The 27,505-nt window shown below is 56.0% G+C and overlaps 1 protein-coding gene across 1 annotated transcript; it reads left to right on the top strand.

Annotated features, from left to right (window-relative positions):
• The first annotated feature begins 1,125 nt into the window (after positions 1–1,125).
• On the top strand, positions 1,126–27,505 carry PLEKHO2 (pleckstrin homology domain containing O2). Its single transcript, XM_007112744.4, has 6 exons — positions 1,126–1,270; positions 7,446–7,595; positions 12,483–12,599; positions 16,872–16,976; positions 18,476–18,574; positions 20,923–27,505. Exons 1-6 carry the CDS (start codon positions 1,259–1,261, stop codon positions 21,937–21,939), a joined length of 1,500 nt encoding a protein of 499 aa, XP_007112806.2. The 5' UTR covers positions 1,126–1,258; the 3' UTR covers positions 21,940–27,505.

Raw genomic sequence — 27,505 nt, forward strand, 5'->3', positions numbered from 1 at the left:
GTCACCATTGATTCCACACGCACTTAATTCTTCCTGCAGAGGCAATGGGCAGGGTTGACCCAGAAAGCTAAGAGGGAAGAGGTGTGTGTGGAGGGAACAGGACCGTGCTGGAGGCTGGGATGTAGCCAGTCACTTTCTCTCCCTAGGCCTCTGATTCTCTAAGTGTAAAGTGAGAGTACAAGGTATAACTAACACCATTATCTGGTCCCTACATTTCACTCCTCGGCAAGGTTGTCAAGGCTGCAAGATTCACTGCTGGATGGGGGTGGGGGCGGGGCCCTCAGATATAGGAACCAGAGGAGGACGGCTCTGAGCAATGCCCAAAGAGGGCAGGAGAACACTGCATTTGGGGACCCCCGAGAGTCAGAGGCAGACGTCCTTCCCCAAAGGGGACCTGGAGTCCAGACTCTCAGCCCCAGGTCTTCCCGTTAAACGACTCTCCGGACGGGATCCGAGCTCCAGGCGCCGTCCTGCCAGGAGGTTCCAGGGAGAAGAGGACCAGGTAGTCGCCACTACCCTAGCGTCAGGTAGGAAAGAAGGACTCTCTTGATGCCCCCATTTCTGGGCCGCCCAGGCCGGCTTGGCCCGGTCAGGCAACCCCAGCCCACTCGGTCAGGAGACCTGAAATGCAGAAGCCGCCACCTTTTCGGGCGCTCTCTCGGTCTCGCCCCACCCCGGCCCCGCCCTCGGACCCCGCCCGCTTCCCTCGCCTCTGCCTCTGGCCGGAAGCCCCCTCCCCCTCCCCCTGCCGGTCCCCCGCACCCTTTTTCCCTTTCCCCTCCCTCTCCTTCTCACCTCTGCCTCTGGCCGGAAGCCCCCTCCCCCTCCCCCTGCCGGTCCCCCGCACCCTTTATCCCTTTCCAGTCCCTCTCCTTCCGCGATTCAGGGAAACCTCTCTCCGCTCGGTTCCCCACGCCACCCCCGTCTTCCTCCAGCTCCGGCTCCTCCATCCAGTCCCCAAGCCCCCGCCCGGCCCCGCCCAGGCTCCTCCCTCAGCCCGGCCCCGGCCCTACTTTCCCGCCCCAGACCAGGGCCTCGGGGCCCCGCTAGTCCCCTCCTCGGGCCCCGCCCCCGGCCCCCGGAAGCCTCTCCCCGCCCTTGGCCCCGCCCCGCCGAAGTTTCTTGGGCCCCCGGCAGCCAGCGGGACAGAACGCACAGAGCCGCCGCCCGGCCGGCGGTGGATGGAGGTAACGGAGACCGCGCGGCGCCGGGAGTGAGCGGCCAAGCGGTCGAGCGGCCGGACCCCAGCGGACTCGTCATGGAAGAGGAGGTGAGGGCCGGGCCAGTCGGGGGACCTGGGCTGGGGTCTTCGAGACCCTCGCGGCGGTTGGGGTCCCTGGCTCAGGCCCTTGTTCCAGCCAGCCCCTCTCCCGCGGGTCTCCAGGCAAAGCCTAGGCAAATGAGATGAGCAGGGGCGGGGGTAGGGATCGCAGACCCATCCTCTTTCATTATTTCTGTCTTCTCTCACCAACTATGGGCATGGTGGTTGTTATTGTTCCCATTGGATTGATGGGGAGACTGAGGCTCTGGTCAGTTAGATAATTTGCTGAAAGTGTCCTAGGTTGCTGGGCTCGAACCCTGGTTACCACTGACTCCCTGTGCCGTCCACGTCGGATCCTTAGGGCACCCTGTGTGTGTGTGTGTGTGTGTGTATTTTGTGATGGGTCTGTGGGTTCTGGAGTCCCTGTCTTAAGGAATCTTGAGGCTGTGACCCTGTCTGGTGGCCGCAGGACTGGAAAAGTTGCGTTTTCTCCCCTGTTTAAGTCCCTGTGAGTCCCTTTTCCCCTGTGAGTCTACCTTCTCCCCTGCTTGGGTGTCAAGCCCTTGTAGGGGCTGATCCCTGCCCCTGCCTTCCCCACATCCCTGGAGGGCTGACTCCCTGGAGGAGCTGGGCAGCTGGACCAGCAGTGCCCCTTGAGCCTCCCTCTTCCCCGTCAGGACCCTCTTGGTCTGGGGTGGGGTCAGACACTCTGTGACCCCTGCCCTTTACTTGCAAACTCAGTTCTCTCAGTAGCCCCCTCATCCAGGCACACTGCCAGCACTTAATGTGTGACTGTGGAATGCATAAACTAGGGAGGGGCCTGCTGTGGCTAGAGGATTTTGCTTCTGGTCCCCCAAGGGGGTCTCAGCTTCTGCGCCTCCCAGACCGAGGGGAGGAGATGTGTCTTTGCCTGGATAAGTGGGGAGGAAAGATGAAACCTTCACTCTTGGGGCAACCTTGGCCAGCTGGGGACCAGGCTGCCTGTGTCCCCATCTGTGCTCGTCTCTATACTTCGTGGGACCACTGCCCAGGGGCAGCTGGGGTATCTGTCAGAGTTCCCTCCAGGCCAGGCCCTGCATTTCTGTGGGATGGTAGATAAGTCACTTCCCCTCTAAGCCTGCATTTCCTCTTCTATAAAATATAGGGCCTGGTCTCCTCCCCAGGTCCTGATTGTAGCCCCTTCTCTCAGAGTGGGTGGAAATAGGGGGCAAAGTCAGGCCACTATGATTGGCTGTGGTTTCTTGCTGACAGGGGTGGGGCTTCCCCACCCCTGCTGTGAGGGCTGGGCTGTCTGGCTGTGGCCCCTCTCCTTCTCCCAGGGGATTTGGGACAGGATTACTCCATCTCCTGATCTGCTCTGGCCCCCAATTAAGGGAAGTTCTCCTGGGGCCTCCTGGGCCAATGGCTTGTCTGGAGGTCAGCCCAGCCCTGTACTCCCTCTGGTCCTGAGTCTCTAACATTGCCACTTACTGACTCCCAGATGCCAAAAGCTCCCCGCACATCTGGGCTATCTAAGGTCTTGCCCACCACCTCCCCACACAGCCGGGGGCTCCTTGTTCCCTACCCCGCCCCCCCTTTGACATCGCTCTTTTCCTCTCATTTCTTTTCCCCTTAACTTCCTCTTGTTTCTCCAGGCCTCAGTGCCCATCCTCCTTTCTCTAAAACACCTCTTAGATCTTAATCGTCTGCTCTGCTCCATGACCCCAGGCTGGCCTCATCACCTCACTCCCAAATGGTTGCTTTTAGTCCTCCCCCTGGCTTTGAACTTCCTCCCCATGCCCCAGGAACCCTGATGCCAAGCCCCGTCAGCCTCAGTGACCCCCTGCATGCAATGGGTTGATAGTCCCCATCAGGCTGAGATTTGGTGCAGAAGTGCAGGTCTGGGCATGGGGCATCTAACCATTTGTGTTCTCAGGGCCTCAGTTTCCCCATCTATAAAATGAGGGAGGTGAGCAGTCCAGAAATGCGATGGTTTATGTGCAAAAGCTTTGAAAGCTTCAGTTATCAGTGTGAGGTATTGTTGCAACTGGACTCAGGCTTTTCTATCTCCGCCCTGGGGTTCTGCCCCTCTTCCTCTCAGTCATGCCTTTCCCTGGCTTGGCCTCCAGTGGCACCAGGCTGCACCTTTGCCCTAACACACCTAGAGAGAGGCAGGGCAGTGTCCTGTCCCAGCACTGGTTTTGTGACCTTAAGCTAATCTTCGACCCTTTCTGGCCTGCACTTTCTCATCCTGTAGTGAAGGGGTTGAGAGTATAGTGTCTTTGATATCTTCTGTGCCTTTCCTTCTTCTCTGGGCCAAGATGTGTGTCTCTTTCCCTCGTCACAGTCCTACCAAAACCCTTCCTTCTGCAAGGGCTTCCCAAACCAACCCCAAGTCCTTCCCCTACCAGGGAGCCAAGACCGGGGTATCCGTCTGGGTCAGTGCTAGAGCCCTCCCAATGGGCTGGGATCCTCTCAAGCAGGGGATGCCTACCCAACCCCCAGACTGGGGATTTCCCTTGTGCAGGGTCTGTGTTGCCCCCATCAGATTGGAAGTTCTCCAGGTCAGAGCCTGTGCTTCCTGTCTCTGATTGCCCCATCACAGGGCTCTGACATGGTGGGTTCTTAGCAGAGTTTGGTCAGGGCATCATGGGGTTTAGTCAAAGGGCAAAGGTCATTATCCTAAGCTCCCTGTGATGTGAGGTGCCAACAAGTTCTCTTCTGCTGGTCTCTATCTCCCTGTCATGGCTTGTGTTGTGGCTTTCCACATGCTCCTTTCCGTGTACCGTGTTGGGCTGACTGACCTGGTATCTTTTTCCTTTTTTTTTTTTTTAATTTTTAATGAATGACCCAGAGGCCCTCCCATCTCAGACAAAGCAGAACCAGGCTGGTGCCCAGGGGTGCCTCAGGAGCTGTTTGCGGTGGGCGGGGGGAAGGCCTGAGTGAGGATGGGTGGGAGAAGAGAGAGCGAAACAGGAAGAACAGTGGTCAGCTGGTCAATAAGAGGAGAGGAGGCCGAGAAACTGGGCTGCGCAGGACAAAACCTCCCCTGTGAGCCCTGCCAAGGGGAGGGCCCGCTTATTAAAACTTACTGGGGCATCTCCGGCCCCCTGGTGGGAGAGTGTCTGAGGGGCAGGGAGAGGGGCTGGTGAAGGATGGCAGGACTCTGACCTCCAGCCAGTCCTGTCTTCTGGTGGCTGTTGCTGTGGCTGATTCCTGGCAAGGAGACCCTCCCCTGGGCTTCAGTTCATGCCACCTCCAGCCCCTCAGCTGTCACTCCCCCCATCCTCAAGTGCCTTCTCTCCTCAGTGCCATCCTGGTACTCCCATCCCTAAAGGCTCTGGTCTGGCTTCCCTAGCTAATCCAGTCATGGTATTCGCTGGGCATTTCTCCGCTACATGCGGAGAGGATGGTGGTCAGGGTACCAGGTTCCAGCCTGGCCCCCGGGAGCTTCCAGCTGGCAGGAAGTTTTCACGTCTCAGGCTGTGGGTGAGGCGAGTAGGGGAGGTCACAAGTGGAGCGGGATGTGAGATCCCATGGGGTCGTGGGTGGGCCTCTGCAAACAGGAGGCGAGCTTGGAGCTCAGAGGTAGATCTGGGCAGCATGCTCCATGGTCTTGTTTAAGAGAAACCTAGAGTCTGCAGGCCTAGGGGGTGGCCACCTGCTGTAGTTGCTAATGGAGGGGTGTGACATGTCAGATGTAGAGGTGGGGTTTCCCATTTCCCACTTCTACCCCTCCAGCCCTGGTGGAGGCCAGCATAGAGGGGTCTCTGAGTGGATGAGGCCCCAGCGGGTCACACAGCCCATGGGGCTGAACACAGGGTCTCTGATGATGAGGGGGCCATTGGGTGCATGGTAGGATGCTAGAGCCTCCCCCTTCTTGTCAAAGGGCCCTGAAGTCTCCCCTCTTTCCCTGATCAGGGTGGCTTATAACTGGCCTGTCAGCAAGCCTCTCACTTCCTCATTTCTCCATCCTGGAAGACCATTTGTGACCATTCCACTTCTCCATTTCTCTTTCCATCTACAAGTTAGGGAGAGACCCTGAGGGGGCACCTCGTATTCCTGGAACTCCTGGGAGCATTGAGGCCCAGCAGCTAAGCCCAGAAAGGCCTTGTCCTGAATTCTGAACCAGGCCCAGGGAAAGGGTTCCAGAGAGCCAGAGGGGATGGCAGTGACAACAGTAACAATAATGACAGCTGCCATTTACTAAGTTTAGGGTATCTTAGGCATTGCTTTGTATGTTGTATCTTTTTATTCAGCAACAAACATTTATTGAGCACCTATTGTGTGCCAGACACTGTCTAGACATTGGGGATACAGCAGTAATCAAAACAAAAACCTGCTCTCACGGAGTTATAATCCTTGCAACTTCTGTTAATATCATCATTTCACAGATGAAGAAACTGAGGCTTAGAGAGACCAAGTGACCTGCCTCTGGTCTGTGTGACCTGGGCTTCAAAGCTCAGACTCCTGACCACTGGAGTATGCAGTTCAGAGGGGGAGGGGGCCACAGTAAGAACCAGACTGGGGATTCCCTGCCATGATGGAGCACAGGGAGGCCATGCCCTGTCCAGCCCCTGACAGCCCACCACACTTCTGTCTGGACTTGTCCTTCAAAGGCAGCTGTGGCCACAGGCTATCCCTGGGGAGAGGTATGCTCCTTTTAACTGGAGCCCCTTTTTTGTTTTTTTTTTTTTGCGGTACGCGGGCCTCTCACTGTTGTGGCCTCTTCCGTTGCGGAGCACAGGCTCCGGACGCGCAGGCTCAGCGGCCATGGCTCACGGGCCTAGCCGCTCCGCGGCATGTGGGATCTTCCCGGACCGGGGCACGAACCCGTGTCCCCTGCATTGGCAGGCGGACTCTCTACCACTGCGCCACCAGGGAAACCCCTGGAGCCCCTTTTTTAAGCTTTATGTAAATTATAAAGCAGTCAGAAGTAGTCAGTGCTGATTGCCTTCTAGCATCCTGTAGATTCTGACATGCTCTTAGCCCCCCTCTCCTCGACTCTCCCCTCACACTCACCACTGTGGGTACCAGTCATTGAAGCAAAGTGGTTAGCAAATTGGGTGTATTTTTATTTTCATTTCACAGATATTTCTTGAGCATCCATTATGTGTAAAGGAACGGTACTGGGTTCTGGGGACCAAATGTGAATTCGACCCCATCTGGTAGGCATATACCTGGCGCCCAGCTACTCAAGCAGGTAATCAAGAGGCACAAGATGTCAGTGACTGGCCTGGAGACTCCAGGGTGGCTGCCATGTCCTAGAGAAGGGTTTGAGTTTACCTCCTGTACCTGCCTGTGGTCGAAGGCAGCATCCTTGGAGCCCTCGCCAGACAAGGTGGCTACCCTAAAGTCTTGGTCTGGGGCAGGGATGAGGGCAGCGGAACCTTCTGCTTTGGGGTAGGATGCAGGGGCTGCAGAGTGGGCTCTCTAGAAGGGCAGGGGTAGGGAGGAAGATTACCACTCTGCCTGCCTGCCTCCTCCCATCCTTCTGATCCTGCGTGAACGTCCTTTCCTCTGGGAGGCCTTCCTGAGCCACCCTGACCTGAGCCAGGTCCCCCGCTGTCCTCTCGCGCTCCCTCCTCTTCACTTCCCCTTCACTGATTCCTTCATAGCATTTCATGGTTGTTAATGTATTTATGTCTGGTGTTTATTTGATCAGCTCCTCCTTCCCCGCATTGCCAGCCCCATGAGGGCAAAGATGTGTTATTTTTATTCTTCCCTGCCTACTCCAGCATCCGTGACATTGTAGGTGCTCAGTACAGCGTGTGTTGATGAGGTTGAATGAATACACGGGAGGCAGAATGGTGGAGAGGTGAACATGGGGTCAGAGAGACCCAGTTTGAATTCTGGTTTTGTCCTTCCAGCGGTGTGACTCCGGCAAGTCACCTCCCCTCTCGGAGCTTCAGTCTGCTGTGACATGTGGATAATGATGCTACCACCTTGGAGGGTAGTCGCATGGGTTAAATGAGACAGTTTGGGTAAAACATAATACAGTGGTTCAGTATAAGGTGACTGCAGCTGTTATTGTTGTGGCTGCTGTTATTAACTGTTATTTCTGATATTGGATTGAGAATATCTGCCTCAGGGGTTGTGGGGAAGCTCAAATGGGGTGATATCAGTAGGTATCCAGCAAAGGGACACATCCCTGTGTGGCCTCACGGCAGCAACCCTCATGACGTGTCCGGATGCTATGTTACAGGGCGTGAAGGAGGGGGGCCAGAAGCCTCGGGGAGCGCAGACAGTGGACAAGGCTGGCTGGATCAAGAAGAGCAGCGGGGGCTTCCTGGGCCTCTGGAAAGACCGCTACCTGCTCCTCTGCCAGGCCCAGCTGCTGGTCTACGAGAACGAGGTAAGGACCTGCCTGGTCCTGAGTTTGGCGGTGCCGGGTCAGGGACCAAAGTGAGGGCAGCCCAGGCCAGAAGAGGATTCCAGAACCCGGACTGGAAGGACTGCTTCGCTTTTGACCTGCTGTGCAACCTTGGGCGATTGCCTGGTCTTCTCTGGGTCTGTGTGGTACAAGGACGATACCTCTAGGTGCGAGTGTAGGACTCCTGGATGAGGGGCTCTTTGAAGCATATGTGCACAGGGATGTGTGTGTCTCCTCAGCTGTCCACCTACACTGCAGCTCCCTGTCCCGGGGCTAGGTTCCACATCTGTGAAGTTTCCAGAAAACTGAAGCTTGCTCCACTCAGTAATGATAGTAGAAATAATGCTTATCGCTCATGCTTGTTTGGAGGTCTTACATACCTCTCGGACGTTGCTCACAATAGTCCCTTAAGAGTGGTCATCATGGGGACTTCCCTGGTGGTCCAGTGGTTAAGACTCCGTGCTCCCAATGCAGGGGCCCCGGGTTCAATCCCTGGTCAGGGAACTAGATGTCACATGCCGCAACTAAGAGCCCACACGCCGCAACTGCAGATCCTGCACACAGCAACGAAGATCCTGCATGCCTCAACTGAGATCTGGCACAGCCAAATAAATAAATAAAGATTTAAAAAAAAAAAAAAAAAAAGAGTGGTCATCATGTCACATTCTACAGAGGAGCACCCTGAGGCCCAGGGTGCTCAAATCCTGTTCAGCATCTCAGTGAATGAAGGTCAGGTCTAGAACCAAAGTCAGGGATCTCTCCACCCAGCTATGCCAGCAAGTAAACTCTAAAACTTATTCTTGGTGGAAGTCCTCTAAAATATGTTGGATATTGTCTGCCCTTCAACAGAAGGTACTGGCCTAAACGGAGTCTTTCCTTGGTGGCTCAGAGTCACTGATGATCAGGCTGATCCGTACTGCCAGACTGTACTTTGCTTTGCATTCTCCTCTAACATCAAGCTGCCAGTTGCCGCTTTTGCCGTCCTTGTGCATCTCACAGTCCTCATATCTTCCCACTTCAGACTTGTGCCCCTTTTCATTTCAGCAGGTTTGGAACTTGGACAACCCAGGATGTGGAAGTTGTGTATTAAATAAGTGTCAGTAAAGTTCTGGGTGAAGACCTGAGGCCAAAAGGTGGCCTTTACTTAGAGATGTTGTTTATGTTCTGGGGTTGAGGCTCTCAGAGGGCCTGTCCACTGCAACTGGGCTATTACTGTATGACTCTGACAGACAGAGTACACGGGGAAGAACTGGCCTGGGGGCAGAGGAAGGGGGTTCCTGCCTGTTCCCCATCAGACTCTGTCAGCATGCCTCAGGCTGTCTTGGCAAATTCATAATTGTCGCAGACCAAGAAAGATCTAGGTGTTCAAAGGAGCTGCCTTTGAGAAGGATCTCACCTTTCCTGACCAAGTCCCCAGGCTCATGGAGTTGGGGTGTCAGAGAAGCAGCCGGAGGAGGCCAAGGGGGTGAATGGTGCAGACAGCCCCCCAGATGTTCTCTACTGCTGCTGTCCCCAAATTAGGATGTGCTGTGGCGGCAGCAGGGGGCTATTTTTATAAATAAAGGGGGCTGTTGCAGCTTCCTCCAGTCCCAGCTGCCATAAGAGTTCAGTGACAGGCCCCCCACCTGTCAGCCCGTCCGGCGCTACCAGACTTGTCCTGGGTCACCTCTCTACATCTGGCCCATGTCTGGGAAGCAGGAAGGATTTCATATCCCCTAAACACAAAAAAGTCTAAATCATGCTTTAAAAAAAAAAAAATCACTATTAAAAAGCTCAGGGCAGTTTTAAGAACTTAGCACTTGGGGGTGGGGGAGCTTGGCGCAGAAGGAGTTGAGAAACGCTTACTAGTTCAATTCCTCTTTCTGATGTAAGGAACTAGGCGAGCGCGAATGACTCTTGGCTGTTTCTTTGCTGTCAGTGAGGCTGACATTCCAAAAATGCTGCCCCCGCCCAGTGCCTGCTGGTTTATCCGACTTTTCTGAGATGCAGAAGGGCCGGATGATTCAGCGTTTCAGGTTGAGAGGAGACCCAGGTCAGGCAGCTGGGGGGAGCTGGGTGGTGGAGATGGAGTGACTTTTGTTTCCAGACAGAGGAGGGTATGTTTGGGCTAGTAGCTGCCTAGTCGGGGGAGGCCTGTGCCCATGGGGTAGGTGAGCCTCTCTCTCTGGGATGGGGGTCAGGGGGACGTCCTTTCTGGAGTCTCACTCTGAGTCAGGCATTCAGTTCAGCAAACTTTTCCTCTTGAGGGCTGCCCCTTGTAGGGTGCTGTAGGGGGAACAGAAAGGAGAGCAGATACATGCAGCAGAGGGTAGAGAGAGATGGCTCAGCAGTGAGTTAGGACCATTCTTCCCCATGACAGGGTGTCCCTAGCACCTAGTAACATGCCTGCAGAAGTGCCCTCTGATGGGGACCCTTAGAGGAGGGAGAGAGCACTGAGGCTTAGGCTCTTGTGGGTGAGCAGGGCAGCTTCCTGGAGCAGGTGGATTTTACCAGCCCGTGTGTTGAGTGCAGGAACCTGGAAGGGACTGGAGACTAAGGATTGGAAAGAGATGCCTGGAGGCAAAAATGGGAAAAGACACCTGTTTGAATCTAGATGGGAAAGATCAGGTCACCCTGGCCACCTGTTCTCCTTTCCCTGAAAGGCTGAAGAGAGAGTAGGTCAGTGGTTACTTACCTTAGCTGTACAACCATCTGCTTTGAAAAATACTGATGTCTGAGCTCTATCCCCCAGGGATCCTGATGTAATTGGTCTGGGATGTTGCCTGGGCACTGGGGTTTTTTAAAGCTACCAGGTGCCGCCAAGGTTGAGAATCTCTGGTATAGAGCAGAGGTTCACAAACTTTTGCATAAGGGCTTGTTAAAACTCAGATTGCCAGGCCCATTCCCCCAAGATTATGTTTCAGTAGGGGTGGGGCTTGAGAATTTGCATTTCTTTTTTTTTCCAGTTATCCAATTTTTTATTATTAGATTTAACAGACAGAAAATTATATTTCAATAAATTTAACCAGAACAAACGTAACATAGGGGTAAAAAAAAGATTACAAAAACTGTACCATTATTCACTGAACATGTGATTAATATAAACTACATCTTGACGAAGACCTGTAGGAAATAATGTGCAAACCAGCGCCAGTCCCCAGATACACTTTGCATTAACTTTTTTTTTTCACACACACACTGTATTTTATTTTTACAAGAGATAAATAAACTGACACCAAGCATTGTAAATGGATGACCACAACAAAAGCAACAATGATTGCAATTACCAAACACGAAACACACTCATACTATGTCATAATATTGACATTCAGTCCAGTAATCCTCCACTGTAACAGCTCCTTTACTTCGCAGTGAAAATTGATTTGTGTATTTTTTGCCTCTGAATCCTTATGGGATATATATATTTTTTTTATTCAAGAGAATTTGCATTTCTAACAAGTCCTCAGGTGATGCTGCGGCTGCTGGCCCAGGTACCACACCTGGAGGACCACTGGTGCAGAGCAGCCTGCTGCTAGGGCACTGTCTAGCTTCTGGCTCTGGCTGGAAGGAGTGTGGTATGCTACAAAGGGCTCTGGCTTGGGAGTCAGAGGATGGGTGTTTGAGTTTGGCCCTGCTCCTTATATTTGGGTCTGTGCCCAAGGGCAAATCTCTTCGCCTCCAGGTCTCATTCTCTTCCTCTATAATATGAGACAAATACTGGGGCTCTAGGATTTCAGGGTGCTTGAGGGACTCAGGAGAATCGGGGATGCAAAAGTGCTCGCTAAGTATCAGGGTTTCTTAGTATATGCGACTTATCATGGAGGGAAATAGGGGCATTTCCTCTGCAGATAATCGAGTCACTGCCTCCCAGATTTTCCATCCCAAGCTGTGGAGCACTGAGGCGGTCCCTGGTTGGATGCTCTGCATGATATCCAAAAGCAAGAGTTTGCTTAACTTGCTTGCCAGTCTCCAGGGCCTGCATCTACCTCCCTCGAGTCTCCGGGGGGAGAGTGTGCCACACCCAGGAATCTGTTCCAGCTGGGTGTCCCCTGGAAGTGGAACCAACTGACCACCATTGAGGGAGGAGGGTGTCCCAGACAGCTGGCTGGAGAGGCACCTGGTGGGTAGAGCCCATGAGGAGAAAACACGCAAGGGCCAGGGCTGGCAGGCAGAAAGGCAGCCCAGCCAGTGTCCAGGGGTGGCTGAGAAGAGGCTGGCCACTGTCCTGGCCACCAGCCTTACTAGTGATGAGGCCTCACGGTGGCAGACTCAGGGGGTACTCTTGAAGGAACCCTTGCCTTCTCCATCGTGCAGGCCATGGAGAGTGGCCTCTCACCCCAAGCCAAGGGTCAGCAGAGGAAGATGCCAAGTGGGGAAGTCAACTCCGGATCACTGTAGTGAAGGCAGGTTGTGTAACCTCAAACAGCCTTATTCACGCTTCTCTCTGTGGCTCTGCCTGGAAAGCCTTTTTTTCCCCTCATTTGTGACAACTTGCTCCTCCTTCCAGACCACCTCTTTCACAGGTCTCTGCCTGGCTTCTGGGCCTGCATGGACTCCCAGGCACACTTTCCTAAGCCTTTCTAGCTTCCCCATTTCCTCCTTCGACCTTAGGCACATTTGAGTCAGCCCTGCTGCCCACCTTCAGGCTGTGAGCCCCATTTCTCCTATGGATGGTGAGCCTTGAGGGCATCCCTCCAACCAGCGTGGACTGAACACCGTCTCCTTGCCAGGGTCTGAATGCTGCATCTTGGTGGTTGATTGGCAGCCCGAGGGCCCCCTCTGACCAAGCAGTGCCCTCACTGAGTGGGATCAGGGTCTGGGGCGGGGCCTGGGTGTTTGAGGGTCTAGGGCATCTAGCTCTCACCATGTCCCCTCTGTCTCCCTCCCCAGGATGAGCAGAAGTGTGTGGAGACAGTGGAGCTGGGCAGCTATGAGAAGTGCCAGGACCTTCGTGCCCTCCTCAAGCGGAAACACCGCTTTATCCTGCTGCGGTCCCCAGGGAACAAGGTAGGGCTAGGCCTGCTGCTGACTGACCTCCTTCCAGGCCAGGGTCTGCTCGGGAAGGTCACCCCTGGAAGGCTCTCTAAGACAGGCTGGACCCCTGGATGCAAGTCTGCAGGTTCTCTGTTGAATGTGGCTGAGGCTCAGACCCAGGGGCTGCCACAGGTTGGACCTTTGGCTTGGTTTTATCTTGAAATCGACCCAGCCCCTGGTTGATAGGAGGCGCATTTAGAGCTCTGCTGAGAGCTCTGCTCCCCTCTCCCCTTCTAGGCCCTGGGGCCTCCTTCCCAGGCTGTAGTTGGAAAGTAGCCTTTGAAAGGTGGGGCCCATGGCCATCTCCCATACCCAGGAGGCCCAGGACTGAGGCAAGAAAGCTGGGGATGAGGCCTTCACCCCACCAGGCCTCTGACACCCTGACGTAGTCAGGCGGCCACACCCTCCCCTCATCCCAGGCCTTCCTGGGTGGGCCACCTCTCCTACCTTTCATCCTAGGCTCAGTGCTCGGACCTGCAGCCCCCCCAGCTTTCCTCCCTTTGCACTGTTCTTTCTTGGCTGAAGCTGGAGGAAGTCTCTTGCCTCAGAGGTTCTTGCCCTGGGATATGCTGTGTGTGTGGATGAAGTTCACTGTTTGCACCCCGCACCTCTGGCAGGGAGTCCGGGTGGGTGTTAACATGTGGTGGAGTTTCACAGCTGTCAGGAGGGAGATCAGATTGGAGGCTGACATTTACAGCGCCTCTCGCCAGCTCACACCAATCTGCAGCTGGGCTGTGCCTTGCCCGGACCTCTGCATGTCACGTGGAGCCTCGCAGAGCGGGGCTGAGTCACAGAGGCTGGGGGTTGGAGAGTGGGCCTCGTCTGGGCTTGCCCGAAGCCATTCTGTCTCTTTCGCAGGTTTAAGGGCCAGGAACCCAGTCCTCTGTGGTCTCCGGAGCTCTGGGCCCTGGAGGAGACCATGATGCTTTACTCACTTACCCTCTGTCCCACTTGGCGGTGGGTGGGGGCAAGGGAGCCACCTTGGAGCTCTGACCCAGGGGCTGGCAGTGTGCCCAGGGTAGGGGCAGGTTTCATTGACCTCTGATGCTTAGGTCTCTGTGAGGAAGGGGAGAGCCACATTTTGATCTTTCAGGCCCTGGAGCCCCGACCCTGTCCTGGAGACCCACTTCCTCTCTCAGTGGCGCTGTATTTGTGTGTGTGTATTTGGGAGAGGTGTAGAGTGCGCTATACGTGAAGGTCTGCCTGTGTGCCTGATGCGCGTGTCTGCACCTCTTTATGTGCCTCTGAGTGTTCGCCTGGCCCAGGGGCTGCCTGGGTGTTTATGTGTCCCTTAGTGAGCTTATGTGGATGTGAGGTGGAGGGGGCCTTGCTTCCCTGCCCTCTGCCAGCACGGTTCTGTGGGCCACCTCCCTTAATGGCTCTGAGAGTCATCTGGGGGTGGGCCAGGTGGGTCGGGCCCCACTCAGGGCGGGGGGTCACCTTCCGAGAGGCCTGTTTGTGCAGCTGCATAGTCAGCTGCTTCGGCCAGCACCCTCCCTTTCATCCCTGAATCGCGCCAGGAGTTCAGGTCGGCTCTGGGTGACCCTGGGAGCAGGGCGAGGGTCGGGGAGATGGGGCCGCGGGGTGATTGGTGGGGGCTGCCGGGCAGCGGGAGTGCAGCCCACCCTGGTTCCGTCTCAAGGGCCCCTGACCCTCGGCACCCAGGAGCTCACACAGAGAGTGGGCGCTCTCCAAAGGCCAGATGGCAGACGGCCCCACCCCCCACAGCATCCTCTCTCCTTTCCTATCGCCCTGGGTGTTCCCCTCCTCAGGGAGGCTGCAGGCTGGCCGGGAGGTCACATGACCCCGGCTGTCTGGTCCTGAGGCTGCCTTTTTTTCCCTCTAATCAAATAAACAAAGACTCCAGTGTCTTGCATGCCCCTCTCCCTCCTGCCTCCCTGTCCCCACGCCCCTGCCATGAGGTCACAGGCAGACGCTGCCAGGAAGCAGGGTGGCCTCTGCTGGGCCTTGCTACCCCCCTGGTTTCAGCCAGCTTGGCCCTTTCCTCTTTCCTGCCTCCTCTCTCCCCCTCCCACTTCTTTCCTCTCTGCCATTTTGTCCTCCCGCCTTTTCCAGCCATGTGGGCCTTCTCTGTGTCCAGTCCCATTAGCTTCTAACCTCCTAGCGGGGCCTGTGCTAGGAAGGGCTTGAGGAGGGACGTGTGCAGCCTTCAGGACACAGGGGTGGGGCAAGAGGAGCAACTTCTTGGTCTTCTATTTGTCCCTATTCGGACCACCCCTGTGGGATGCCTGGCTCATTCAGCAGGATTTCAGGGTTCCTTAGGGTGAGGCTGGGTCCCATCTAACTTTGTATTCCCTCTCATAGGGGAGCCCCTGGGCCAACACCCTCCCCCCAGCCTACCTAGGTGGGCTGTCAGTGGGAAAGGGTCACAGTTTGGGTTGAGTCCAGTGGTTGTGTTTTTGTCCCACTGAGACACTGAATAATAAAGAGACCTGTGCAGGTCTCGTTGCAGGTTGGTGCAACTAGAACCCTGTGATCTTGACTCTCAGGCCAGTGCTCTTTCTCTTGCTGCATCTGTTGCTGAGTTCAAGTGTATGCCTCTCAAGCTCTCTGGGATGCTAAGTCCTGCACCAGGCAGGGACCCCACCAACTCAGGGCCTGTGAGCAGGAGAAGCATAGCTGGGCTCATGGGCTGCCCTGGGCCACCTTTCTCACAGCCCCCATTCAGGGTTAGGTGGGCCCTTTCAGAGCCCAGATGCAGCGCTGTCCCTTCCTGAGCCCCTACCGGCCCTGATGGCAGGGCTGAGGCAGTTGCCAAGGTGCCCTGGGGTTTTCGACTTAGCTGCCAATCTGCTGCCAGGATCAAATTTACCCTGGTCATGCAAATGAGCATTTGGCTGTGCCTGGCATGGGGAGGTGGGTGGGACCAGGGCCCTGTGTGAGGAGAAGGCAGAGGCAGCCAGGAGGAAGTTATATAACGAGGATGCTGAGGGGGGCCAGGCGGGCTGCATGTTACATAACTGGGAGAGCAGCAGGAGGGAAGGCGCTATCTTAACACCCAGGCAGGGGTGGGCAGCTGGTGACCCGCCTGACAAAGAACTAGGGCATCTTGAGGTCAGAGTGGGCAGCGACCCCAAAACGGGAACCTTGGGCCAGTTCATTCATTGATTAGCTTATTCATTCAGTAACTATTTACTGAGTACCTACTATGTGCCAGGCTGTGGCTTTAGTCATGTTTAATTCCCTCAGCATTGCTTTGTGGTAGGCGGTGTCATCCCTTTTTCCAGGTGAGGAAACTAGGACTGTTTTGTCCAGAAGGAGAGAACTGGTGATAATTCCTATTACTGAGCACCCCCTCTGTGCCCACTTCCACGTTTAACACTTTGCTACATCACTGATCTTCATAGCTCCCTGAGGCTCCGAGTCAGCCAGCTGTGAGTGCTGGTCTGTCCAACTCAGAGGCCCTACTGCTGTGTCCACCATAGGTGCGGCTCCTTGGTTTGTGTGGCCTCACTCCTTCCACTGTTTCCTGTCTGACCGTGGGGCCTGGCAGGAAGGGGCCTCTCTGAACTGCCTTCTGATTCTAATGTAGGAGTTCGGAGCTCCTGCCTGAGGTGGAAAGGAACCCATGGCGGGGCGTGGGATGAGGTTGGGTGTGAGGTCAAGTCATGGGATTACTTTAGGCCACCTTGGCCATGTCCCATCCCATCTGATGAGCCTCTTTTTCCTCATCTATATGATGAGGGGGCTGGAATTGACCTCCTAATGCCCCTTCTCTCTTGCAGCCTGTGATTCAAGGCCAGAAAGGAGACCCTGGGACTTTTTCACTTGTCCAGGACTGGTGGTGGGGCCCACTGGGCAGCTGCGGGAGGCCCTGGTCCCAGTGGGCCTTCACCAATGGCCACCCCTCATGCCTGTCACCTCTGTCGTTGTACTCAGTCTGGTGGAAGTAGACTGGGACTACTCGTACTACTTTACAGAGAAAACTCAGAGGTCAGGCAGCTGGCCTGGGGGAGTCACATGGAGTGAGACCAGATCTGGGCAAGGCTGATTCGAATCCAAATCTCTGGCAGCTGTATACATGGAGAGGGCCCCTTCTCTGCTGGATCTGTCCCCTCTCTTGCTCTGAAGCCCCAGTGTCAGACCTGCTGTGGGGGTCATTGTGGTTTGCTCCTGACCAGCTGTGTGGGGGCAGACTTCAATCCGGGGTGGGAAGCTTCCTCAAGACCCCAAATGTGAACCCTTTGAAACATCTGCTATCCACCCCGCGCATGCCCCTTGCAGGTCAGCGACATCAAGTTCCAGGCACCCAATGGGGAGGAGAAGGAATCCTGGATCAAAGCCCTCAATGAAGGGATCAACCGAGGCAAGAACAAGGCTTTCGACGAGGTGCGTTGAGGTCCTGTGGATGGCTCTGGGTCTCCTTTCCCACCGTGTGTGATCTCAGAGTGGACCCTGCCCCACCCCACCCTGACAACCCCTTGATTATGTCACTGCTACAAACACTGGGGCATCTGTGGTTGTTACCTCGTTTAATCCTCACAACACCCCTCAAAGTAGGTGGTTGTGTTCCCATGTTACAGATGAGGACACTGAGGTGTAAGGAAGTTAAGTAACTTGTTTTAAATTAAAACGTGGGTAAGTGGTGGGGTAGAATTTAACTGGGTGCAGCCATGCATCCTTTCCAACCCAGCCCCAGCCGGGAACAGCAGGAAACAGCAGAGAGGTCTGTGGGTGAGCTGAGAGCCTGACAGCTCACTCTTCAGTTGGGTGGTGAAGTCCAAGCTTGGCTGTCTCTAAACCTGGGCCTCCTTATCTGCCTGCAGTGGCCACCCAGCCCCCTGTGCTGTAGTGGTGATGGCAGCAGGGCCATGATCTGGCTTTGGGCAGGCAGGGTGTCCCAGGGGGCCAGATCTCCTAGGGAGGGTTTATCTTTGACATCAAGGATTCATAGCTGTTTGGGCAAAAATGGGCTTGGGGGCCACCTAGAGTGACCCCTTGGATTGCAGAAGACTGAGACCCAAGGGGAGCGAATTTTCCCACGCAGGTTCCCTCTTAACACCCAGGTTCCCTGCCTCGCATTCATGGCTCCTGGATCACGTCTTACGTAACTGTGCCATGGTCAGCCCTTCACTTGCTTGGGGAAGTGTCCCCATTTCAGGGGAGAGAGTGTTGGAGGCCACAGGAGCATGGGCTGGGTCTCGGCCCACAGCCTTGGTGGAGCAGGACCAGCTCCTCCACTGCACAGACCCTCAGGTGGGCCTGAGCCTCACCTGTGGGCAGAAGAGTCTTAGCCCACTCCCCCCACCGCAGGGACAGCCTGCTCCAGGATTCAGAGTCTGGATTTCCCATGTGACTCTTCCTGTGGCTTCCCGGCTACTCCTCACCCCCATTCCTTATCCTTAGAGAGGAGATGCTGCCCCCCAGACTCCCTGACCCCTGGGGGTAGAGGCCCTGCTCTTTCCTGAGCTATCCCCAGGGGTCCTGGGAGAGTGACTGGGGCCAGGGAAGGTCTTTTCTGGAAGCCAGGTACAAGGGGATCATGGGGTGTCTTCTCCCCGCTCCCCCCCAGCTAAGCACAAAAGCAGCCTCAGGGCTGCTTACATATTGCAGTGGACTGAGGGGTGAGGGCTGATAGCCCACATTTGGGCAGGAAGACTGAGGCAAGGCGAGCAGCTGCAGAGGAGGGAGCGCCTCAGACTGCAGAGAGACGACAGGCTGTGTAGAAGCAGGGAGGTGCCTCAAAGAGAGGGGCAGCTGGGGCACTTGACCCTGTCAAGCAAGGATGCAGGTGCAGACCCTGCCTCCGAGTCTCAGGTTAACGCCTGGGCATTTCCTCCTCTCCTCAAGGCCTGCTGGGGACTGACGTGGTTCCCTGTCCTTCCCAGGTAAAGGTGGACAAGAGCTGTGCCCTGGAGCATGTGACTCGGGACCGCGTACGTGGGGGTCAGCGGCGCCGGCCCCCTACAAGAGTCCACCTGAAGGAGGTAAGGCCTTGGCCCCAGCTTGGGAAGATTGGGAGTCAGATGAGCCTGGGACCACAGCTCCTTAGGTGCCAGCGGGCTTGGGCCACCTTTTTCCCGAGCACTCTTGGTATCGGGCTGCCTGAGTGGCATGCGGGGTGTCGGTGTGGAGGCGCGTGTGCTGTATGTCCTCAGGGAGTGGGTGCGCCTGCTTCCCGTGTTGAGTCCCCGGGCCTTAACCCAAGCTGGTGCTGGAGGGAAACTGAGGGCCTGAGGCTAGTCCCTGCCTCTCAGAGCTCAGCTTCCAGCTGGAGAAGAGACCTGTCCACGGACTGCTCCAAGCAGCGCTGTCTAATTTTGGTACAGAGGGCAGCTCAGGGAGGCTGAGCAGGAGGGACCACAGAGGACACACAGACACCCGAGCTGACCCTTGAAGCATGGGAACGGTTTCAGTGGGTAGACTTGGAGTGAGGGAGGTCCTGGGTGGAGGGAATGGTGCGAGCTTGAGGCCCAGGGCAGGGGAGTTTGAGGTGTGCCTGGTCCCTTTGACTGGGAGATGTGTCTGGGAAGGCGGGGTTGAGGGGAGGAAATTGTGGAGGCCTGGAAAGCAGGAGTCGGGGGCAGGATGGATGGGAGGGTGCGTTCCAGAGGTCAGTTGGAGGCTCTGGGTAGAATGGGTCAGGTTGATGGAGGGAAAGGCAGGGGGCCAGGAAATAGAGGCAGGGGTGGGGCCTCTAGGCTCCAGGAGCCGGTGAAAAGGGAGGGGCCGGTGCGAGAGACACTGGGAAGCAAGAGCCACCTGGGCTTGTGATTGAATTCAGGACTCCGGGAGGCGGACTGGACAAAGAGGGGGGGTTGTCAGGAGTGCCCCCAAGCCTGGAGACCCCGCGAAGGGAGGCCCTGGACACAGGGAATGTGGGAGAAGTTATGGGCAAGGGGGAGGGGGAAGGGAGGAGCCCTTCGTCAGACCAGTGTTACTGATGGGTGTCGATAGTTGGGGGAGAGATCTTGGAGGCCAGGAAAGAACCTCGGCAAATGCTGCCTTTGGGGAATGGGGGGCAGTAGGGAGCAAAGAAAGAGGAAGCCAGAGAGCGGCGCATCCGGAGAGAAGGGCACAGGACTGGGGGCCATCAGCCAGGTTGGCAGCCACAAGTCACGAGGCAGGACTGAGGAAAAGGCAGATGGTGACGTTTACAGCACATTTTCTCAGAGAAGGAGTGAGCTTAGGGCTGTTATGGGGTGCAGAGCTGGGGGTGCTGGAGAGAAGGAGATAGACCATGGCGGGGAAAGAGGGAGACAGAAAGGGGCCAAGGTCACTGGAGGGTTTGCTGGTGAGATGAGATAGCCTGTTCATGTCTGTCAGCGGAGGGAAAAAAGCCTGCAGAGGGAGTGACTGAAGTAGCCAGAGAGGAAAGGCATGTCTGAGGGAGGAGGCCTAGGAGGTTGGGGGGCAGGCCAGCCTTGGAGAGGGGAACCCTTTGAGAAGAATTCAGGGAGGCACTCGTGTCCAGTGACTGAGCGCATGTGTAGGCCAGGTCACCTTGTGTGTGTAAAAGGGAGTGAGGGACCTTGAGGGACCTTGGGAAGGGCCTCCTGCCCAGCCCCGCTCCAGGCCTTCGGAAGCTCCCTGGGAGTTTTCCCCACGACCGTGGGGCTGCTGGGTGTCCCTGTGGGCCCCTGGGGCCAGGTGGGGACAGCTGCCTGCTGGGTGCAGCTGTTCTCCTCTGGCACTCAGCTGTGGTCTGGGGCTGCCCGTGTCTGGGGCCACATGTGACAGCACGAGGAGAGTAGGCACCGGCTGCTGAGCAGCTGGGCAGGCGAAGGCTGGAGAGCTCTGGCCCGGAGGGCTGGCAGACCAGACAGAGGTCTGCAGGGCAAGTGAGCTCGGGATGATGCAGGAGACCCATATATGAGTTCTGGTCCTGTCGCCTGCTGACTGTGGGGACCCTGGGTGGGTGGTTGCAGAGAAGGGACCCTCCCAAGGCCCACAGCCAGGTAGGGGCCCGAAAACAGTGCTGGAACCATGTCCCCTGCCACCCAGGCCAGCACAATTGCCATTCAAAAGAGCGGCCTATCACACAGGCTGGAAGAAGCCAGGCTGGGGCGCTGAGAGGACACCCTAGCTCTGGCTTCCAGGCCTGTGATTTCAAAACCAGGAATTCTATGGAAGTGAGAGAGAGGAGAGGATTCATCAGAGAATCACTTTAGCTTCTAATCAGATGGCTTTGGAAACCAGAGCAGAGGGCATGGAGAGTAGGGGGCCAGGGGCCTGGGCAGCCTGGATGGGAGGGCTTGAATACCTTGTAGGTGGGCACACCTGACCCAGTGGCTGGTCATCCAAGTTGATGCCCATATCCTTCCCCTCCACGCAGGTAGCCAGTGCAGCATCCGATGGGCTTTCGCGCCTGGACCTTGATGTTCCTGACAGCGGGCTGCCAGTGTTTTCCCCCAGCAATGATGTCAGTGCAGCCCAGCCCCGGGAGACACCCCAGCCGCCCATGCCTCCTACCAAGACTTCCGCAGTGCCTGAGACGACCAGTCTTGGTGACGGAGTGGAGACCCCTGTAGGGGAGAGAGCCTCAACCCCTGTCCCAGCAAGCTCTGAGGCCCACCCTGAAAGCCGAGAAGACTCAGAGACTCCAGTGGGGGAGGACAGGGGCTCTGAGCAGCCCCCCAACAGGGTCCTGCCTGACAAACTGAAGGTGAGCTGGGAGAGCCCCAGCCCTGAGGAGCCCCCTGACCCTGAAAGTACAGAACCACCCCAGGTGCCCGATTCTGGGACTTCCAAGGCCGTGCCTAAGGAGGGTGGGAAGCCCCCTACACCCCCACCCAAGATCTTATCGGAGAAACTGAGAGCCTCCATGAGTGGCGTGCAGGCTTCTGGGCCAGCCCAGAGTCCTGGGGCCTCTGAGACCTCTGCCCAAGGCCCGGCACAGGTCTCGGTGAATGGTATGGATGACATCCCTGAGCCCATCAAGCCATCCCAGGATGCAGGCACCCCAGGAACTTCCCCAAAGGATGCAACAACGTCCACAGATCTGCCCCGCTGGGACCTGCAGCCTCAGTTCCATCCCCGCTGCTCCTCCCTGGGGGACCTGCTTGGGGAAGGCCCCCGACGTCCACGGCAGCCTAGGGAACAGCTGTATCGGGCCCAGCTGGAGGTGAAGGTGGCCTCGGAACAGACGGAGAAACTGTTGAACAAGGTGCTGGGCAATGAGCCGGCTGCTGGGAATGCCGAGGCGCTGCTCAGCCAGGCTGTGGAGCAGCTGAGGCAGGCCACCCAGGTCCTTCAGGAGATCAGAGATCTGGGAGAGCTGAGCCAGGAAGCACCTGGGCTCCGGGAGAAGCAGAAGGAGCTGGTGACCCTCTACAGGAGAAGCGCACCCTAGGGCCTGCCAGCCCAGAGCATGGTCCCCCCTGGCTGGCTCAGTCCATTGGAGCCCAGCCCTGCCGAGAAATGTGCTTCTTTCCAAGCTGTAGAAGGGCCATCAGGCATGTCAGGGTTTGGCCAGGACCTGCAGAGACTCCTGGGATCCTTCTCGCCCTGCCCTGGCCAGAGGTGCCAAGTGCCACCCAGGGCTGCTCTCTGGCCGGGCCTCCAGCTCTGGGCTTGGTCTGGGAGCACACATGTGGTACCTCTGTGCTGGCGTGGTCGTTCCGAACAGCCCCAGGGCCCTGGCACAGCGCTTGGGTTTTTGAGGGCGGTGCCATCTCTGCTTCGCGCCCTCAATAGTTTACATTCCTGACTTCTGAATAGAGCACAGCTGAGCCCCCTTGCCGCCTCCATGTCCAGATGTTCCCAGGCAGAGGCAGCTTCAAGCCATAAGCAACCCTCCCCACCCCCCTATTCCTAGTAGCTGCAGGGGCCTTGGGTCTAGACTAGAGGTTCATCTTTCAGCTGAGTGAGACCTGGAACCCAGCTAGGGCCTCTGAAGGCAAGTGGGAGGCATCTGTGTGAGAAAGCCATTAGCTGTGGGGCCCCTCCCTGGGCCTGTTCCCTATTCTGCAGGCCTTCCCTTCTGGTGAGCCGTGATTGGAGGACTCCAGGGTGGAGGAGGATCTTGAAGGGTCTTGTAGTCTAGTCCCTGCCCCTGGACCCGCTTGTGTCCAGCCTTGCACATTCCTGTACAGGTGAACCCGATGTCGACATCAGAACATCCTGTATGTAATTCATTATAAATCAACCTTCAGAAGAGAAGCTGCCCCAACTTCTGTGCCTCCCAGATGGGATTTATATCTGGGTCTCTGTGGTTGCTTCTCAACCCAAACAGGTCCAATATCCCAGTTATTTCTTCGAATGCCGATGGAAGTGTGTTGGGACCTGAACCCACTTCCCTCTCCCCTTTCCCCTCACCCCTCTGGCTCAGGCTAGAGGGACTGCTCCTCCTGAACTTCTTGTGGAAGGAGCATTAGCTCCTGTCCCTTTCGTGGTCCGTGGTCTGTGCCTGCACCCTGGGCCTCTCCCGAGCCCCTGCCCCACATCGTCTCGGGCTCCAGGAGCACATCCAGTCTCCATCCTGCTGCAGCGGCCAGACTGAGGGCAGTCTCTAGGTGCAGAGGCCCTGAGGGCCACAGCCACTCTCCCTGGGGCCTGTGGGAGTAGGCGCAGCTTCTGACAGGCCTGCTCAGGGGTTTCTGCAAGTGCACTTTTGTTTACTGAAAGAGAAGGAGGGTCACAGCTGCGTGCCTGGCCTTCCTGCCCACTGCCTCACCCCCAGCCACCAGTCATGCCCTCTGAGGCCCGCCGGCACAGCTCACTGCCTTCTTTACTTCTCGTTGGTTCTTGAGGGCAGTGGCCAGGGATCGGGAGGGGTACGTGTCCACTCTGCAGCCTGTACTGGGCAGGGGTGGGGGCAAGCAGCAAGGTCATGGCTCGTGAGCCCGCCTTGGCCTCCCTAAGCCACACTCCTTGAACAGACTAGGCTCCCATGCCACAGTCTGATGTCTCTCCATCTGTCTCCAGTATGAGAGCAAGAATGTCACCAGGGGCCCACAGTCACGTGGCCCCCTGCAGTCTTCCTTTGGGGAACAGCCTTGCTCCACCAGCAGCCTGGGCTGGCTGGAGCATTAGCCAAGTCACCTCCTTCCTGGGACTAGAGCCTCAGTTTCCTCCTCTGATAAGTGACCAGGCTGAGCAAGTAGCTCTGGGGTCACCTTAGTGGCCTAATGCCGTTGGTTTCTGTGGGGTTCCTGTGCCTTGGCAGCCTGGACCCGAGGGGGAAGCCGGCTTCCAGGGGAGGGGAGAGGATCGGGAATTTACAGGGGCTGCCTGGCCTGCCTCCTTGAGGAGGGTGGCATTCCATGCCTTCTGCTTATGAAGCGCCTTTCTTGAAGTTTGGCAATAAATCCCTTTTCATGGAACTTTGCTGCCACAAGCCTGTTTGTTGGTGTGGGGACCAGCTCCAGGGCCTCATGGAAGCAGAGGGTAGGTGGTGGTTGACCGGGCATCACCTTTCCTCCAAGCTCTCAAGGGCCCACTTCTCATAGGTCAGGCTGGGGGCCTCGCCCTCCCTCAGTGCTCCACCTTCGCTAAACTCGGCCAGGCGCTCCAGTCTCACCCCCTGCCCCCAACACGTTTCTACAGCCCGGAGGCTAAGTGTCACAGGGAACAATGCTTTTCAGTTTTTAAAAACTTCATTTGGAAATAATTTCAAACACAGAGAAAAGTTGCCAGAGTAAGTATAGTACAGAGAACACGCATAAACTCTACTCAGATTGACCTGTTGGCTTGTCTTTCGAGTGCCTTCTCTCTGTAATATACACACAATTTTTTTTCTGAGTCTTTGGAGAGTTAGTTATCATGGCCCCTTTCCCCTAAATACTTCAGTGTGTATATTCTAAAAATAAGCATATTCTCTCATTAATGATAGTGCAGTTATCAACTTCAGTAAATTAACACCAGTAGAATACTTACTGTTCATATTCTGATTTTGTCGTTAGACCCAATAATACCGTTTAATCACATGTTGCCTCCAGTGTAGGGTTGAATATTACATAGATGTCTCTGAGTCTCCTTTAAAATGAAATGTTTGCAGAGCCTTTATCTTTCATGATGTGGGTATTTTTGAAGAATACAGTCCTCCCCAGCTTTTTAATAGAATATTGTTCATTTGGGGTTGGTCTGCGGTTAGTTCATAATTAGATCAAGGTTACAGAGTCTCAGCCAGAGAGCTGCATAGGCGATACTAGGTCCTTCTCAGGGAATCACATCTGGAAACACAACCTCCATCCGACTTTTACTGGTGATGTTTATTTTGATCACCCAGTCAAAGTGTCTGATTTTTCTGTTGTATGGTTTCATATTTTTCTCATGTAACTAATAAGCAATCTGGGAGAGTTTTTATTAAAGACCATGCACAAATATGTTGCACCACATCAAAATTTCCCCTTAGATCTAATCTCCATTGATGATTCTTGCCTGAGCAGGTGTTTCCTATGATGGTTCAAAATGATTCCAACTGTCATTTTAACCTCAGAGCCTGGTCCTGGTTGGGGTGATCCTGGGCCCTGCCTTATGCCTGTGGCACCCCTAACACATCTCAGCAGGACCCCAGGGCTTGCTGAGTGCTCTTTGGAAGCCCCTGGGCCAGTAGACAGAGCTCCAAGTCAAGTCAAGCTGCTGGGAAGGTGTCAAGTCCCACCCAGGGACTTCAGTGAATCTCAGCCTCTCGGGGCCTCAGTTTCCTCACCCATAAAAGGGGGATTGCAGTGCCACCCGCTCCCCATGTGGGAAGGCACCACAGTGCTCCCCAAAGGCCGGCTCCCTTCTTTATCTGCGAGGGCTGCTGGAAAGGCCTGGTGATCAACACAACAGGAAGCACCTGGCCCGGGCTTATAGACTGTTCTATGACTTTCGTATCCCTCCTGAATTCCCCTGCCACTGGCCTGACGTGTGTCCACCATACGAAGTGGGTGATCTGCAGAAGGTGGGGGACCCCAGGCGGATCATTTCACCTTATCGGTAAGGAGGAACCAAGGTAAGGGAGAGAAGTCCCTTTATTGACAGGGGCGTGCTCCCACCCTGGCCCAGGAACAAGGTCTCCTCCCGAGGGACGCCTTGAAGGGAGCAGCTGCTGGGAAGGTGTCAGTGGCCAGCCAGCCGCAAGACTGAGGAAGGATGTGGTGAGAACTTTCTTTCCTTCTGGCCCTAGGGGCTGGAGGCCTGTGCAGAGAAACGGAGCCTTTTTCTTTTGAGTACACATCCCCGATATCTCAGTGGCCTGAAGTCCTGTGGGGTTTTGCAAAACACAGGTGGCTGTCTTCGGGCGGGACCCAGGACAGAGCGGGAGGGTCTGGTGGGGAAGGGGGCATCCAGATTGCCCCTCCCTTTGCCCCCACCTGAGCCTGGGCCCTGGAAGCTCCCTGTGTCTTTCTGGAGCCACCATATTTTATGCTCTCCAAGTCCTGTGTTCCTGCCTCCCAGCCTCCCTGACCCCTACTTTCACGTCCCAGACATGAGGCAGGACTGTCAGAAAAGACCTCACGAACTCACTCAAGTGGAGGTTTCTGTGACATTACGAGGAGGCTCTGTGGGGGACGTGGAGGGTGGAGAGGTGATGGTGGAAATTCTGCCCTGTTGTCATAATTGTATTTACAAGAACAAAGTTCCTGGAGGAAGCAGCAGGGTGTAAGTAGAAAAACATGACAACATGACTTTAGATTTGCAGGCAGACATATCTAGATTCAAACCCCAGCCATGAATGAGTGACCTTACAGGTAAAATGTGCCTCAGTTTTTCCTGTCTGTCAAATGGGCTAATTCTCCCTCCTTCACAGGATTGTTGTGGAACGCTTAGCCCATGGTCTGCCTCACAGAAGATGAAGTTAGTAAACCCCAGCCACCCGGCCTCACAGAGTACCTACTACTTGGCAGGCCTGTTTTGGTCTCTCACTGTCACCAGTGGTCTCATGAGGAAGATGTATTTCTGTTCACTCCTTTGACAGCTTAGGAAACTGAGGCTTAAACAACGTGCCTAGGAGACCACAGGTTAGTGTTGGGACCTGGGATTTGACCCTCTGGGTTCCTGGCCTGGGGTGACACTCGACTGCTTCCTGTTTCTTCTCTGGAGCGTCTCTGACTTCAGATGGACGCTCAGCCCAGGGGAATTCGGGCTGACTTGGGGCTTGGGGCATCCCCACCTTTCCTGGCCCCTGAAGGTCACCCCGAGGCTGGCCTGGCTCTCCACCAGCCAGCCAGGGCCCAAGGGAGAGGCTCGGGAGGCCCTTCCCTTATAAGGACAACAACTCGGCAGTGATGAAACTTCTCGGCCTCCCGGCTGGGTGGGCGGGGTAAGGGAAACAACAGGCTCCAACAGCTACAGCTGAGAGCCTGAGCCTCCACAGGAACTCGCCCACGAGCCTCCCTTCTCCCCTTCCTGTCGGCTCTGAGTGGGGCTTTCCAGAGGGTCCCACTGGCAGGAGTGGGGAGGAGGAGCCAGGGCCTGGGACGTCAGAGTGGGTGGTGACCCATGGAGGGAAGATGAGTAAACAGGCCAAGAGAGGGGACAGGACTCTTGCAGGCCCTGCAGGAAGCATGCAGTCTGGACTCCAAGCTGTAGGCCTATCTAGCCCAGCCCAGCCCTCAGGCTGGTCAGGCAGGTCTGGGCGAGAGAGTCGGGAGGAGGCAGGAGGAGGCCCTTGGGCAAGTGTCTTTCTCCCTTCGCCCTCTAAGGTCAAGTCCTAAAGGGGAGGAGAGCTGGGTGGGGGCTCAGCAGCCTGCAACAGGACCCTACTCTCCTCCTTCCTTAGCTGTGGCCCAACAAAACCTACCAGCCCGCGGTCCATCTGAGAAACTAATTGAGGAATCACAGGCTATCAGGACTGATAAAGATCTGGTCCATCTGAGAAACTAATTGAGGAATCACAGGATATCAGGACTGATAAGGATCTCTGAGACCATCTCCTGCTGGTTTTAGAGTGGAGGAAGTAACATAACTGCTCAGAGGGAGGACCTGAA

Source organism: Physeter macrocephalus, unplaced genomic scaffold (assembly GCF_002837175.3).
Source record: "Physeter macrocephalus isolate SW-GA unplaced genomic scaffold, ASM283717v5 random_370, whole genome shotgun sequence".
NCBI classification, from domain to species: Eukaryota; Metazoa; Chordata; class Mammalia; order Artiodactyla; family Physeteridae; genus Physeter; species Physeter macrocephalus.

Bases quoted from the DNA above. Each gene is read 5' to 3' on its own strand.
- PLEKHO2 (XM_007112744.4), top strand. The intron at 16,977-18,475 runs GTGCGTTGAGGT...TGTCCTTCCCAG, and splicing joins AGAACAAGGCTTTCGACGAG to GTAAAGGTGGACAAGAGCTG. The intron at 18,575-20,922 runs GTAAGGCCTTGG...CCCTCCACGCAG, and splicing joins CAAGAGTCCACCTGAAGGAG to GTAGCCAGTGCAGCATCCGA.